Below are 17,825 nucleotides of genomic sequence, written 5' to 3' on the forward strand. Positions count from 1 at the left end.
TACCGAGTATTTATCTACTGATTAAATTAAATACTTTTTCCTGGATGTTGGCCTATTAGGTAGTGTACCTGGGCCTCTTTTATACCTAATACGGTAGGTAATTGCTTTGTTTTTTGAAGATAGACTGATTTCAAGAATAAGATTCAGAAGAGATTTTTTTTTACCTAGAAAAGTATATTGTGCCTCATATCTTTATTAATGTTTAATTTCTGATTCATTAAATACCTAAATTCAAAAAGAACCTACCTAGGTAATTCAGTTCACATTTACATTGCATCCCCGCATGTTCCTTTAGTTGCTCTAAATTAATTTAAAGGCGTTTTTAAAAGAGAGTTCTTAAAAATGCTGATCTACCAATCAATGGCTGTAATCTCTCTTATGTATTGCATTTCAGATGTTTTTCTTCAGGTTCGTAGGTACTGCAAATTAAGGAAAAATATTTGTATAACAATCGTAGGTAGATATTGTAATCATAGTTACTAGCATAGTTATCACAAAACGCCATAATTTTATTAATAAAAAATGTATCCCGCAGGAGTATATGGAGTTAGGAGACTAGACAGATCCTATATTATAACCGTCTTACCACAAAAACTTTTAAACGTCAGTTTATGCCTTGTCTAAAAAAATGTCAAATTATGACGTTGACATATGGTTCATTTTGCAGCCAAAATTTTATTAGACAAGTGTAAAACAGGGTTTAAAGTTTTTGTAGAAAGGCCCTAAGGGTTTCATTTGAGCATTTCTGAATTGTTATGCTTTAGATTAGAAAAAAGGAACTTGGATTTGCAATGGTACGCAGTCTTTTCACGATAACGTCTTTCAAATGCGCATGACTAAATTAGGTGAGCTCTTAAAGCTTGACAAATACAACATCTTTTCCTTATAATAAAACCGTTAATGACTAATTCAAAGAAAAAAATATAATTAAAACTATTTACATATTAACTACCTTCAAATTTGGTGTCTAATAGGTGGAAATTTAAATTAATGATCTGAGAAACAATAGTTCCTCTTTAGGCGTACCAATCATCATCCTTGTACCCAAACTATTAACAATAAGTGACGATTAATGCAACAATATGAAACTTCATTAACCCGTCCATATTTATATAAAGAAACAATAGCTAATCACCGCCATATTGTGACCACAGTCCACCATTAATTTAGTGGACGAATAGCGTGCGTAGAGGTCGTTCTGAGTCGATTAATTAGCAATTCAAACATATTTAGCTTAATAACAATGTCTAAACTTGGTTTCGATCGCGTTTAAGGGTAATTAAATGCTTTCCTAACCATAAGTTTGTATTTTAGGTCGGTGAGGCACGATTTAAAAGATGGCGGGCTGTTTTCCCGCGTTTTAATCGTTAGGGAGGGGACAAATATCGGTTAGTGGTTTTATCGATGTTATTTTCTGAAAATGTTAGTTTTTTTTTCTAAAAGTTATTTTACCTACTTAAGTATTCGTAAGTAGATACGTAAGTTTCCTGAACGTATGGGGAATGTTCAGGTAATCTGGGGTAGCCACAAAAGAAGAATGCACGAACAAGGCATGTAGAAACATAATGAATGCGGATAAAAGTTAAATTGGCTAGACAAAGGATGAAATAATTTTTATATAAAAAAATGAATGGGATGAAAAAACCTAAACGGACGAGTTATAACCAATCTAATAACAACACAAATAAACAATAGGGAGCCATAATTCATGACTATGAAGCATGTATTTTTATTCCAGTAATTGATTCAACTTTTCTCATTACAAAAAAGTATAATTAGATAAAATCATTGTTATTTGCACAAACGGCGATAGGAATTCGATATCTCTTGTAGATTTTTTAATTACAAATACATACCGCGAGAGAGACCGCCATTTTACCTCGTGTGTATGAATTAACAACAATTAAATACGAGCGCCGCTCACGGCACGAAATGTCAACAATAAATATCAATTTAACGCACACTAACAGCACAAAGCAACACAATTAATTACCTAAAGTTTTTATAACCACCTAATTACATGGTTCGCTCGAACAGCCACGCTTGGGTTGCCAGCCACAAAAACGTAAGCTCCCCCAAATTATCCAATAAAAACGAAAATTGTGTTTTCTTGTGGTTCTTATGTTACTATAAAAATGGTAAAATATTAGTTGTGTTTTATTGCGCTTTCCACAGAGTTATTACTGTCAATTAAACAAGGGTTAGTATTTATGTTCGGTTTCCGCGCATTAATTCGCTAACGTGCTGTTTTACAGTGGTATGTTATTTTTTTGTTGAGTCCTATCTTGAATCTCGACATAGGAAAACTAAAGTTTCTTAATTATTGCACTTTTTAATTAATTGTAATAGTCATGAAACGGACACCAATTCGGAGAAGTGAAGTTTCTGTACACGTGATCGAATTATTTATCTTCGGTAATTTTAGGGACCGGGGAAAGTATGTGACAGAAGGTATGGCTTACTTAACAGGTGACCAACGCATCACACCTTCTAATAAATTGAAGATTTTCCGACTTTATTTGTAAGTTTTTTATGCACATTATTATTCAAATATTCCCAACTTTGCGGTAAAACTTCCCCCGCGCCTAGTGGGCCTTGCCCATGGCCGACGGGCGGGCGATAAAAAAAAACAAATACGCTCCGTTTCACCCAGCAATACATCAACGTCTAGTTAAAGATAAGTCCACTAAATACCTACTTTCAACGAGTGAGTTACGTCTTAGTTAAAAGTAATTAAGAATAAGTAGTTAGAACTGGTACCATGGCGTTTCTATGTTTATATTTCAAATAATAATTGACTGTTTCGAACTGGCCGGAGTAATTAACGGACAGAGAACTGGGTATTTTGAATGCGTTATTTATATACAGCCTAGAGGCTACGGGCGTTTTTAATGAGTGTGTTCATGTTATTGTTTGGTTTGCGTATCCGAACGTGCCCGCTTGAAAGCCATAAAAAAATGAAATCAACACTTTTTAAATGCGCGCCAAGATATTAAATGATGACATGACTGATAATTATTCGCATTGGTTAGTAATTTTATGTGTATTCGATCGTGTTGATTAACCAAAGCTAATTTGTTCTAGTTTAATAAAAGTTTATGAAACACTTACGATTGCTATTGAATTTATAGCTGGGAGGCTTGAAGAATGGCTACACATCTACTTCTAATTAACATGGGAACATATTGTCGGACTAATTGTTTTGCATTTATAGCAATTTATGTAAAATAAGCATGTTGCTTGTGTTGGCTACGTGGTAGGCGGAGATGTAATTAGCTTTTATCGAGTTTATTAAATAAGATAATGTCTGGAAAGCGTAGCGGCCAAGCGTAGCAGTCGAGCGTAGTCACCCATACATACTATACTAACTGACTGATGTTTTATTATTAAGGTAATCTATGGTTTTAGGCTATGGCTGATCACTGATGTGACTTCAGGTACCTACTAGATCTGTTAAGTTGTAGAGTATCTGATTTCCACCGGCAGCTGTACTTGCCAATCAAGGCGTACGGCAAATATCATATTATAAGGGCCATAAAATAAAACCACGTTAGGACCCGGGTAACAATGATAGTGAATATTGCAAATTGCACAAATAATTATGAAGAACATTTTACGGAATAGAAGCCGCAAACAGAACCTACTTTACATTCCATCCAATGCGCACATGAAAACTACACGAGGTACCTCATAAATAAATAACCGCAAAAAATTGCTTTTTATTAACATTTTGATAGCATTTCAAAATACAGGGAACACAAATTATTGTCAATTTACGGTCAATATATCATCGAATGACCGTTAATGTCGCTCTAATTCGATAATTACGAAAAAACGTAATGAAAATCGATTCCCGCCAATTTGAGAAGCCATTTTGACATCTGTCATGTATACAGTTTGGATCACTGAGTAAGGAAAGTTGAGCGGAGATGCCGTAATGCAGGTAGTCTAGGCTCCTTCTTCTAGGTGCAATAGGTACGGTGGCTATGCCCAAAACGATCAGTTTTACGAGTGAAGAACGAGACGATTGGGGTCTTTAAGACATCTGTCAACGATTATTTGCATTACAAAAACCGGCCAAGTGCGAGTCGGACTCGTGCACGAAGGGTTCCGTAAATTACAGTTAAATCAACCTATCTCAAAAACTATAAGAGATACTTTGATCAAACCAAAAATCGTTGAAAGAGTTAATTAGCATGCATCACCTCTATTTTTTTTAGAATTTTATACCCCGTAGTTATAAAAATAGAGGGGGGGGGACATACTTTTTACGACTTTGAGAGCTGATATCTCAAAAACCGTTCACTTTAAGAAAAATGTTTTTTAGAAAACTTTATATCATTTTAAAAGACCTTTCCATTGATACCCCACACGGGTATGTACATCGAAAAAAAAAATTTCATCCCTCAGTTACATGTATGGGGGGCCCCACCCCCAATTCTTTTTTTTACTATTTAGTGTCATATTTTTGTAGCGGTTCATACAACACATATTCCCATCAAATTTCATCACTGTAGTACTTATAGTTTCCGAGTAAATCGGCTGTGACAGACGGACAGACGGACAGACGGACAGACGGACAGACGGACAGACGGACATGACGAAACTATAAGGGTTCCGTTTTTGCCATTTTGGCTACGGAACCCTAAAAATGGTCGGGTCCGAAAAAGGCGTTTAAGGGAGAAGACAGATACGTTCTTCGTCCTCCGTATTTTGGCGCTCTCCTTTCGTAGGAGGTTTTCCGTTATGGCACCTCCGCTAGTCATTTTGTTCTCCATGATTTGGATACATACAGGAGGTAATGCATAGTACTTATTTTAATGAGCGATTCCTACACCTGCTTTCAGACAAGATAATTGAATTAATATACTTAGAGTGTACTTCTGTATTCTTAATTCATATGGGTTGTAAGTTAAATAAGCATTTTAAGTTAAGCTATGAATTTAAATTAGAACACTTTGCTGTGAACACTTTGCTATCACGAAGACTTCAGTTTGTTTGAAGACATGGCTGGACTGTAGAGTTAAATATTAACTGGGTACTTATATGCTGCTACTTTACAGTAATATAATGAAGAGGAAAAAAAATTGTTTTCTCCCTAAAGGCTCCCACGACAAACCGATTTGAAAAAATCTTCACTGTTAGAAAGCTACACTCTTCTCAAATAACATAGGCTATATTTTATCCCAGTGCGGCCATTAGTTCCCACGAAAACGTACCCATTTTCCTGCGGGAAAACTAATATTCTTTATTAGGTTTATTAGGTAGGAGTTAGGGCTGCCATCCGTCCGGGTTTCCCCGGATTTGTCCTCGTTTGGAGGCCGTCCGGGGGCCGTCCGGGCGGGGTTTCAAGAAGTGTCCGGGGAAAACCCGGACATTTTTCATAGGGCCATCTTAACCTATGGTGCCTGGGTATGCGAATAACCCGGGCGCAAATTATGCAAAGTCGAAGTGTCCCAAATCTCAAAAATTTTCGCGCTCGCTTCGCTCGCGGCTTCTTTTCTTATCACGATTCTTTTTACGTTTAGCTACTTTAATATCCCAATATTCAAAAAGTTTTGCGCTCGCTTCGCTTGCGGCTTCTTCACTTTGCGGATTTTTTTATTATACAAGTTTAGGTGCTTTAGTGACCCAAAACTCAAAAATTTTCGCGCTCGCTGCGCTCGCGGCGACTTCACTTTACAGTTGTTTGTATTTTTCAACATTTTTTTGTCTAAACTATCAAGAAGGTAACTCCTAGTTTCCAAATGAGCTTTCTTAATTATGACCTTCGAAATACATTAAGTCACAATCTTTCAATAGGTACTAGGTACTACATGAGCTAGAGAGGGCCCTGACTTTTCATGTAAGAAAGGACCTCATTGAATTGAAGTAATATGGTAATATTAAAAATTAGGTCTTGTTTTGTTAAACAAAAAAAAAAATCGGACTCGTCCGGGGAAAAAATGCGATTTACGCCAAATGTCCGGGTTTTTTAAAATATTTGTCCGGGTTTGGCGAAATTCGAAATGGCAGCCCTAGGTAGGAGATACATGTATAATATATTTCAAAGAAATTACTCATTTTCTCATTAGGTACCTAGATCTGTAGCTAATAGTCTTATGTACCTAATGTACGAGTAGGTACAATAGGTAATACTACATTATATATATGAATAATTTATAAAGTTTTTTTCAAATAAAATGATTGTTATCACCTTCATTGACAATGGCCATTTTATACATTATGGCATATTTTGGCACAGACCCAAACGTCGTTTGGCGCCAATACTGAGTAAATCCTTCTTGCTATGTACTTATTTTACATTTAAATTAGATACTTAAGTTATTTATTTGTCAAGTTACATGATAGGTACAAAGTTATATTGTATAAGTACGTGTTTTGAAGTAAAATTGTTTTATTATGGTTATTTTAGCGACGGATATTTCAATACATGTGAGGGTTTATGTACACAAAGTACCTAACTGTATCTCGATAAAATGTTTTGCATATTTGGGTGCCTTTTCTAAGTAAATTGGCTAGGCCGATGGAAAGTCTTTACAAAAGTCCTAAAATAGCTTTTGTGCATTCTGTACATTATCTCCTCACCAGCTATACCTAAGCATCTATCTTACCTAGCCTACAATCCTTTTATGTGAGCCTTTTTTATTTTATTTTCAACAAATCTTTGGACCTCTTATGTATTCGATTAGTACCTAACTACTTTACCAATGAATAAGTAGCTAGTTAGTAGCATACTCAGGGACCTACTTATACATAGTACAAATTACACAAGCGACCACACGGGGCGAAGCATAAAACACTATTACACCAAACCTTACAGTTCGTTAAACGCCAATGAAATAAAATCAAAACATTTTCTCATTATATTCAGAACGGAAGTAAAAACAGCAATTACGAATTATTAAATTAATCTCGAACGCATTTGTTGAGCGCACCGCTCGATCGTAAATGCCATGTTTTACAAAATGGCCGATGTTGTTCTTGTTCGATGTACGAATGTCGATATCGATGAAAGTGAGCGCAACACTATTTTTTTTAAACGATTTTTTAACTATTGCACTATTTCGTTCTTTCTGTTTCAAAAATTAAAACAAGCTGTTTTCTCCATCAATTAATCTCAAGTATTGCGGAAATATAAATCTTTAAAAATGTAGCTTGTAAAAATATACCAATAGGATGCTCCTTGATTATGTAGGTAGTCATAATTTATAGTTTGGTCACTATTATTGCTACTGCATGATACAAATCTTTTCTCACGGGGAGAAAGAACATAAATCATTTGCATTTTGCGTTTGACGTTTTCTGTTCGCGAGATTAGTGAAGCTAGGAAACTAACGAATTGGTTATACTATATGAGAGAAATCCTGGCTACGTAAATATTATATTGTCATGGCCAAGAAAGATATTCCAAAATAAACATTAGATTTTACAGTAAGAGCCGTCAAGTTAGAACCTAAACCGGCTTCTCTGCAGTAAGTCAAACATCATAAAAACTGCCAACTTACGTATGCAAACTCATTATTACATTCTCCTTAAGGAAAAATCATAACTCAAAATTAACAAACATAAGTTTTTAAGCAAAATACACTGAGTGACGTGTGTTAACCGTTTTTATTTTGTACTTGGCATTCGTTTAGCAGTAAAGTATTGATTTTTAAAGACTTGAGGTCGCCATTCTTGCTAAAATTAGGTGCTTCATGTAAAATTTGTTGGCAACACTGGAATGTGAACGGAACTCCGAATGTTAGTAACTCTTTGGTCGTCATATGTTCGATTTTCAAATTGGTTCTTTATTTTTTAAAATCATTCAAGTACGAATTATTTATTTAAAATCACGTTCTGGTAAATGTACAACTTCTCTAATATTGCACATTGCTTTAGAAGGTTATGCTAGTTGGCACATACCTACCTATGATATCATCGAAGAATACCTAATTCATTTTTTTTTCTTTCAAGTCCTAATATTTTAGAATTTAATTTTTTAAATAAAAAATTTCACTTTTTTCTGTGTATCTTTTTTATTCTTCATTCTAAATACTTAGCATGTTTTTGTGACAATGTCATGGCACGGCAAGTTTATAGGTAAGTAGTCAACATTGTATCTTAAGTATAGCGTGTTTAGATATTATCTAATTACTGTGGTAACTGAGACCCTTGGAAAGGTTAATGCTGTCTGCGCCCTTCTTCACGGCTGTTTAGATAGAACCCCCTTGATTCCTATCTAGATTTAATTATATAAAGTTTAGACGAAAAGAGGTAAGAAAGAAAATTAGGTAGCCATTACTCTTTTACAAATGAGGTCAGGAATAAATCGATCTCTTTGTGTTATGAAGTTGGGAAATGGCCGGCACCAACATAGTTGGGGTAAAGCTACTTTATGAAATTGGTATAAGACCCAACTATGTAAGTATATGTTAGGAAAAGCATGAGATGATGTGTTATGGCGTTACTTACTTAAGAAGTTGATTCTATGTAATAAAGACAGGGGTATAACTAACATATTTTTTTTGGTTTATTTGTTTAACGATTTTATTTCTATCTTTTGATAACGTAAGGCACTAAACATTCTCAATTAATTTCCTTTCATTAAACAATATTTTTGAAAATATTCGTCCCATAACTACAAACTCAAATCAAGAACTTATTTTCGGTGCCGGAAATTAATTAGTACCTATAGTGTTGTCCAAGTATCGATAAAGCACAGTTGGAAAGTGTCGCTAAAGTGTCGGCCGCCCGCGTCGCCTCGCGCCCACCCGCACCTATTGTTTACCAACCACGTTTTTATGATTGATGCTACTAGTGATGGGACAATTATATCGATAAATTGACGATGCATTATTGTGAGATTGGGTTATTGTAAATTATATCGATACATTGTTGTGAGATTTAATATTTGTAAAATTGTAAAGATTGGTTGTTGTAATGTCTTGATGTTATTTTAATTGGTGTTATTATTTATAGAAGTAGAAAAAATTGCTAGTTGTGAATGAAAAGATTAGGTTGATGATTAATGATAATGTTTAGATTATTTAAGGCTAACGAGGTACTGATTCTGATGACTTTATTATGAAGTCAATGACTTCGTAGTTTGTAATTCTTTAGATCTCATTATCTGTATTTACCAAAATATACCTTCACTACTCACAATTAAGATTAATTTCTCAATTTTTGCAACTCTATTTAAACTCATAACTCAATTTAATATATTTTGTTTATATGAAACTACGTGCCTTAATTGTAGAAAGTTACAATTAATTCACCATTTACCCAAGAGTAATTACAAAAGACAAGATAAATTCAAATTAAAAGGTTCGTAACTAATGCAATTTAAAATCTATGGCTATATCCATAGACTAGTTGCTGATATTATCTGGACCAATATCCTTAGGTATGGGGGTAATAAGTAATAACAGGTTTTGTTACTTATACTGATATCATTTGGATATTATCGATGTTTTAAGATAGATTTATAGGTATAGGCTTAAAAAGAAATTACGTAAGTGGACGACCATTGTTAAATTCTCATTTTTCAAAGATTTGAGGGAAAGTTGTCAAAAAAATAAAACCAACTTCAGTAACCTTCATAAATTCACCTTAAACCTTCTCTAAAGTCTGAAAAATACTATGCAGAAAATCGAATCAAATTTTTTTCAGAAAGACTCAAGACAATCGCGCACAAACATGCATCCAAATAACACTGAGAACCTCCTTTTTAAGTCCGCTGAACAATTCTTGGTTTTACATTCTAAGCAATTTCTTACAACATCGATATCGACAGCCCCCATCCCTACTGCATCGACAATCGGTAACCACTGAAGCGCAACACTACACAGCATTTATGCGCGCACGCATTTAACTGAACCACCTAACGTCCATTACAACGCTGTAGGTCACTTAAGAGTTAAGCTGTGCTATTATAAACTGGGTTCAAGTTGCAAGGCGTTCATTTGCAAACAAAAGTTAATGAGAATATTGCTTAAAAGCGGCTCCCAATATCCTATCTCTTGATTTGCTTACTCATCATCAGCTTTCGAGCCTTTTCCCAACTACGTTGGGGTCGGATTTCAGTGTAATCGGATGCAGCTGAGTACCAGTGTGCAAGGAGCGACTGCCCTATTTGACCTCCTTAACACAGTTACCCGGGCAACCCAATACTCTTTGGTAAGACTGGTTGTCAGACTTACTGACTTCTAACTAGCCTTGATGACTTACTAGACATAGAATTTAGACAGGACCACTTCGAGTAATGTCAAATTCCTACCTCTAGTAAGCAAAACCACTAATAGATAAAATATTGGGAACGGCTGTAAAGAACTCACGGTCTTATGCTAATAAACAGTACCTATCAGCGGATTTTTTTTCATCCCGATAAATAAGTAGGACACATTACGTACTGGGTTCTATATAGGTAGGTAAATATGTATGAGGTGGTTTGGACTTCGCTTTCCAGATGAGACATAAATGGTTTACAGATATCTTTCCAAGTTTGAAGCCGTGAACAAAAAATTGATCAAGGAAACTATCGTGGGAAACCTAGATTTATAATATAACCTACGTTTGAGAAAGGGCTATGATCAATGTTTCTTTTCCCTCACTTCTGGTAATGTGACATGAAAATAGAGTTTGGATAGAAATTCATCTTTGCTTGCTGTCATTTATACTTAGTTCTTGAAATGGGAAAAGAGTTGACTTTGGAGTGAACCAATAGGAGTTGTGTTGAACGAAAAACATACTTATTCAAATTGGTTTTCAAACATAACAATTGGTTTTCAAATATTTTAAAACAGGTTCCAATAAGAAAACGTACTAGGTATGTGTAGGTATCCAGGTAGAGTAGGTACCTATTTCCAGTTCCAAAAGTTTTGTATCAACTTTGAACACTTTTAAAATCCAACCAAATCCCTCACTAGATTATTACTAGCTAAACCCAACAAACAATAATACATTACACAATTACTGAGAAAACTGTTGGATCCGTCTATTATCACGCCTTTTCAAGGGAGCGGCTAGAATCGTGACCACATTTGAATATCTAAACAGCAGTTGTGAGCAATCTAAGGTGTTAGCAGCAGATTTTGATTGTATCACTATGGCAACGGATCCAATATGGCGGCCGCGTAATGGCGCGTAAATACGCGGTATTTGTTCTTACTGGCAATTGTTTGTTGTAGCTTGTTTATGGATTTTGTTGTTAACATAGTTCTAAGACCATTTTCAGCGGCATTTTAAACGATTTTTGTTAAAACAACTGTTGATCTTTTTTTATGGGAAATCATCAAATGATTCTCTCTGGCTGTGGCTTTTACTGACTTAAAGCCATCACATGTTCCTTTTGAAGCCCTTTATGAACCAGGGCATCGGTAACTCTTTCGAACAATCCCGCTGCCCTACAAACGGTTTGCCTACGTATGTACTACATAGGCAAACCGTTTGTTGGTACATAGTATGTAGTACCTATGTTGGTAGGTACTTATAACGCTATTATATGAAAAACATTATAAACAGTGGTTTTAAGAAAATTGACGTACCTATAAGTTGTTGCTGAACTAGGGCCTCTGCGAAGTTATATTTGTGAGGTTGGCTGATGATGGTTTGGTCATGTTCTGAATAAATGTGACTGGTCTGTTTACAATGCCCAAACTGTCCTCATTAAGCACTTTAGTTAAGCACCTATTGGTGAAAATTGAATGAGAATGATGCGTGCCATTTGCAATGGTTTTTGAACGTGAACAGACAACCAGACGTAGCGACGGAATGAGAACCTCTCTAAATGATATACCTATCCAAGTAGATAGGCTATGGTATGGTAAGACCGCGTTTGGATGAGTTTGTTTGAAATTAAAAAAATATGTGCCTCTATTAGGTACCTGGATGTCACCAAATAGGTAATATAAGTAGGTACACCTACCTATGTATTGTGCTTGAGAATAACTTACCTATATCAGAGAAAGCTTTGCGTCCTACCTAAGTAGGTACTTAAAGTTAAAATAAAATTGTGTGTGAACAATGAACATAAAAGAAAGTAAAGATCATTGTTCACCGGAAGTTTTCAATCACCGAAAGTAAGTTTCTCTGTAATGGGGATGATTGCTTTAATCGCCACTTCTGGGGATCGGTGATTGTAGGGTAAAGCAATCAGTTCATAGGTTACTTGTTACAAACTTGTATTGGTAGCTACTAATTCAGATCCCTAGCTTTTACCCAACTATGTTAGAGTCGGCTTCCAGTCTAATCGCATGCAGCTGAGTACCAGGGTTTTACAAGCAGCGACTGCCTATCCGATTTTCTCAATCCAGTTACCCGGGCAATCCGATACGGCTATATCCCTTGGTAGCGATTGCCAAGGATGTTCAAATGACAGCCAAAATATAAAACATCAAATAACATGCCTGGTAATTCTGTTGACAAAAAGTTGCTCAAATCGAATAAAAGCTGCCCATTTTTGCCAGGAAGAAACTTTTGCCAGGAAGGATTTGGTGATCAGGTCCTGGGACGAACAATTTTTTTCTTATTTTTATCCCATTTTTATCCCATCATTATAAGAACTGTCACTCCCAACGTAGCTTCTTATTTTTAAGATTTTGTGTATTAAATAGGTCTGTAACTATTACCTTTATTTACCTTTACCTAATGAAAAAAACTTTAAAAATCTTGCTTTAACCTAATACAAAAAATTTTGGTAAGTAGTAGGTAAGCAGTTGGAGTTGCAATTATTTGCACCCGGCAGATACTTAGTGCTTCAAGACATTTTCTCTGGAAAATTCCAGTGTAGATTCAGCTGGGTATGGTAAGTAATTAATGTATGCTGATATTGTTTTTCATAAGACAATGCGTCGGCCGTTTTCCTTAAGGGAAAATAAAATTCTAGTTATTCTATAGGCACCTAATTCAAGAAATTGACTTAGAATTTCAGAGGACCTAATTCTCGTACCTAAGTTCCTTGGGTACTAGTTACGAGAATTAGGCAAAGGCATCTATCTACCTACTCAGTCTACTCATTGCTTAATTTTTATTGGAATAAGTTGATACTTAGTGGTCTGTACTTAAGTAGAAGTATATAGAGTTTTCTTATTTCCTAAGATAAGCTTTTATTTAAAGCATAAATACCTAAATAGTAATAAAAAAGTTTTTCTTTACTTATTTATCAGATTCATTTTCAAAGACCTCTATTAAAATTGTAAAAGGTTGCAAATAAAACCTACCAAGCTACCTACTATTTAAAATGCTGGCTGATTTAAGAGAAAAAATATGACAAAGCCATAAAATAAAGAAGAATAAATTAGTTAAAAATAAAACTTTAATGGCATTTACAATTATTTTCATGATAAGTGGCCAGTGGTTCCCTATTCGTCGATAGAAGAAAAAAAGATTTTATTTATAACTTTATAAGAAACTTTTTGGTAACGCAGTAGATGGTACCTATGATCAATTTGGAATTGGAAATGTCAAGTTTTGAAAAAAATATGATTTTGTTACTAACTTGCCCTTTTTACTCACTCCAATCACTATTACTTAGAGGAGGAGAAAATAGAATCATTAATTGAGGTAGCCAGGCAAATTACTTACAAAAATTTAGTCTGCATTAAAAATGTAAATCAGAGGACTCCTCAACATAAAAATAAAACATTTTGTTATTTTTACTTACCTAAGTTCCTGTCTTAAGTATTCCTCCTATTATGAAAATGAGAACATGATATCTTTTTGTAGAATAGGACCTACCTAATTTTACATCAAAAAAAAGGTTTTCATTAATGTTAACGCTCTGGCTTAATTTATTTATTGACTTACCACACAAAACAAATGATAGGTAATCTGTTAGAAAATATTTTAGTTAAGTAGATTTATTTAATTACATGCTTAAAGTCCTACCCAGGTACCATATATATGATTTTAATGAAAAAGGCCGGGACTGTGGGATTTTTCGAGAATTACCGAGGTCCCGGTACATACATACCTAGGTAGGTAAAGGGCTTAAGAAGGAACATGGTGAGTTTTAGTCAGTAAGAGTCTGGCACTCCACCACGCTGTACACACAGCATTCATTTTATCATTTTCCATCAACTGAACCTTGTACCTAAGTAGGTGATGATGTCCTTCCAGCCGATTATCGGTTACGGCGGCTGTTCTCGTGTAAAGAGATTAGCCAACTGCGCAGGACATATTATAGCGCACAAGCATTTGCGCAGACACAAGTGCACTCACTATTCCTTCACTCTCATAGCCTGATGGGAAGGCAATCCGACACGAAATAAGTACCTACCTAGGAACTTATCATTCAATGAATTCGTCCCTGTGTGAGATGGTCGAATGCCCACCTCACACCAGAAAAATATTGCAGACTCGAATGGGACTCTACCGCCAGCCTACTAAGATATAAAAATCGGATGTTTTTATTTTACCTAGATGATTTAGTATCGGGTAGATATGAGGTTCATAAGTTTATTAATTTATTTGCTTTACTTACGTAATGTGAAATTAGAAGAAGTAGGCTAATCAAATTAAATGCAGAAAATAGAGTCTTTATCAAAATAATAGAACTAGCTAATGCAATGTTTCATAATGAATAGGTACAATAACATAAAGTAACCAATCTGTAGTTTATAAACAAAAATCAATCACAACGCACCACAGACTATAAAACATAACAATTTTAATTAAAAAATCAACTATTTACCAAACACTGTTTAGTTTGTAATGGTGGAAAATATCCGTGAAATTCAAACTTTATCGGGTTTCATTAAAATTTAATTCAACTACATAAGAAAACAATCGTACGGCGGCTGCAACAAATTATTTTATTATCGATAAAAATAATTAAACCGAACGCGACTATAAACGTCCGCCATTTTGTAAGAATCAATTATTGGCGGGAATTGTAGAAAAATCCACGTTTATCTCGCGACATTAAGCTAATAAAGCATCGGACTTAATTAAAAAGTATTACAGCGTGCGGAGGCGAGCGGAGAGGCGAGCGCCGCGCGAGCCGACGAGCCCAAAACGAGCAACTCGACCGCGATTACCCACCCAATCGACGCCTTAATTGAATCATAACCAGCTAAATTCGAAAGCACCACTCGACGCGTTTCGCTCCACAAATCTGATGTAATACGCCATACGGCCGGCTAAATCACAAGCTCTTAACTCAAACCGCCCACTGGGAAAGCGTTCCAAATTCAAATAACACCTCTGCACGCCTGCTGGCCAATCGCGCGACAGCCATTCAAATAAAGAGTGCAGCTCGGAGATCAGTCGCCACCCCTCGGTAAATACCGTCCAATCGGAGGTGAGGAGTCCATGTTCGTTATTTTTTTTCCGTGTCGACGGGCGTCTCGCGAGTGCGGAGGGCTCATTCGGCCGCGCGCCGCCTTGGCGTTCGTATCGCGCGCTCGCGTCACGATGGATTGTGTTCTGTGTGACATGTGCTTCTGATTTGGTGTATTATTTTTTTTGTGACGGACCCGTTGTGTGTAAAAGCATGATGCCTCTCGCACCGACCCCTGTGGTGGCGGTGCCATCGAAGCCGAAGATAGGATTTAGTATAGACAGTATAGTGGGTGGTTCGGAGCGGCCGAAGCAGGCATCGCCGCCGCTGGCGAGTCCTGGGTCTCCGTCGCCGGTCGCGTCTCCGAGGAGTCCATCACCCAGACCTTTGTTGAGGCCGAGTGCACTGCCCGCGGTGTTTCCTTCTCCGGAGTTGAAGAGGTTGCCGTACTTGGACGCTCAGAGTCATCACCACCAGTTTCTGGCGCACTTCCAAGGGGCTGCGCTGGCCGCGGCGCTGGCTCATCAGCAGCAGGGCTTCGGAGGACCTCTGCCGCCGCATCCGCCCCCTCACCCCGCGCCGCCGGTGCCCCGGGAGTCCTACACGCTGTACCCCTGGCTCATCAACAGGCACGGCAGGATATTCCCACACAGGTTTCCTGGAGGTAGGTTCATTCAAGACTTTCTTATATTTAGTGTCATTGAATTTGCTCTTGGAAAAATCAAAAGGACCAAAATTAGCAGTTTGAGGGATCCATTTAAAACACTGCAAATTGGTCCGATTCCCAAAGTTCTTCAAATTAATTACCTCTGCAAAAAGCAGTTTCGTATTTTCGTTTTAGATTTTTCCGTTCCAAAAGACCCAAAATGTTCAAGCTCATAGAATTAGCATGCCCGGAAAAAAAATACTTCTCACATGTCTTCCAAAAATGTATCCTATCCAAAATCCTAAGTATTTTTGAGGTTACCGAGGGGCTTTTTCTGGACATCTAAAAATGTCCTGTTATCGCACAACGGGGTAAAATATCCCATTTCATTTATATGAAGAATAGTGTTTCTCTGAGTTCAAGCGGTTCAAGGTCCGTTTCCACGGCCGTCAATAAACCTCAGAACAGTTAGAACCTTCTCAAGTTTCAAGCCATTTCTTCTAATGACTTACCTAATTAACTGTCGAAGCTTCATGAATTGGTCCTTACGGTAAAAAGTCAAACAAAAACGTTCTCACAAATATTTGGCCAATTATAACACAATTTATTATGTGGCCTTCATGTGAAAAGCTTTAGATTACTTTTTGTGGCTCACAGCCGTTGTAAAAACTTCACAAGTAGACTCAATTGTGTGAGTTACACTCATTTAGACTTACTCATTTTTTGCTACAATTTGTGTCTGAAAGCAAGCTTCTAACATGTTTTTGACAGTGATTGCTTTATCAAATCCTTTTGGTCTGATGTCTAGTTAGTAAGGTGGTACTTCTTCTTTCACCAAATACAGTTTTTGTACTACCTCAACAAGACTTTTCCGTGTAAAAGTCATTTGAAATGATAGCTTACTGTTGCCTACATTTTTTGGTGTCATGCCAACTTGCCAACGTCAAGGGTTTCCCCTAACAGTTCTGGCAACTAAACAAACTTGGAAAATATTGAAAGGGAAATCAATAATTTCCATGTAATTGTAAGTTTAGCTATTTCTGCTAAGTAAATGTCTTACAGACATTGACATATATTCTAGCGATAGACAAGAACATCCATACAAATAATTTACCCGCTTATGTCGTCTGAGTGCTTAGTGCGAGTTTTCGTGAATTTTTTTACGGACTCACATGAGAGCGCGTATACTAAGATTTGTATGGAACAAAAACAGCTCCACCTAGTGTCAAAAATTGGAACCTGTTTTTGTTCCATACAAACAGTGTTGCCAACAGTTGTAGAAGCTTACCACCAGAGTCAACTTTTAAAACCACCAGAAAACCACTAACAAAAATTTATCCCACACTTAAAATCACCAAATTCACCACTAAAAAAATATTGTTTATATTTTATTGTAACCTAAAACAATTTAATCATCCAAAGATGTAACTCGGCAACGATAGAAAATTAAAACAGACAAAGCATTACATCTGTTTAGCAATTCATCCGACCCGATCCGAATCCTTCACAAATTATAATCGGCGTAGTAGTTTCACAAATTGTTTAGTTGCGCATTTGACCAATGAATGAGTACTTAATATAATTATATAGTAGTCGTTCATCTTTTTGTTTTGTAGATGCTTTTTTGACATTCCGTGAGACTTCAAATCTCCATAGTAACTCCTTAAAGTTGTACCACAAAACTTACATTTCGCTACTTGACCCGCAGTACTTTCAACATTTCACCACTAAATAGGGGACTTAAACCACCAGTATTAGTGGAAAATCCACTAAGTTGGCAACACTGCATACAAATCTTAGTATACGCGCTCTCATGTGAGTCCGTAAAAAAATTCACGAAAACTCGCACTAAGCACTCTGTTGACATCTCGTTGACGTATTGTGACATGTAGTTATCCTCATTGATGTTAATTG

The 17,825-nt window shown here is 36.3% G+C and overlaps 1 protein-coding gene across 1 annotated transcript in view; it reads left to right on the plus strand.

Annotated features, from left to right (window-relative positions):
- Nucleotides 1-15,320: 15,320 nt before the first annotated feature.
- Nucleotides 15,321-17,825, plus strand: part of LOC110381562 (homeotic protein empty spiracles) — a 33,372-nt gene continuing 30,867 nt past the window's right edge. The window contains exon 1 of the mRNA XM_021341900.3: nt 15,321-15,929. Coding sequence (XP_021197575.1) covers nt 15,479-15,929 — 451 coding nt within the window. The 5' untranslated portion in view covers nt 15,321-15,478. The remainder of the gene's footprint in view (nt 15,930-17,825) is intronic.

Source organism: Helicoverpa armigera, chromosome 21, assembly GCF_030705265.1.
Source record: "Helicoverpa armigera isolate CAAS_96S chromosome 21, ASM3070526v1, whole genome shotgun sequence".
Taxonomy (NCBI): domain Eukaryota; kingdom Metazoa; phylum Arthropoda; class Insecta; order Lepidoptera; family Noctuidae; genus Helicoverpa; species Helicoverpa armigera.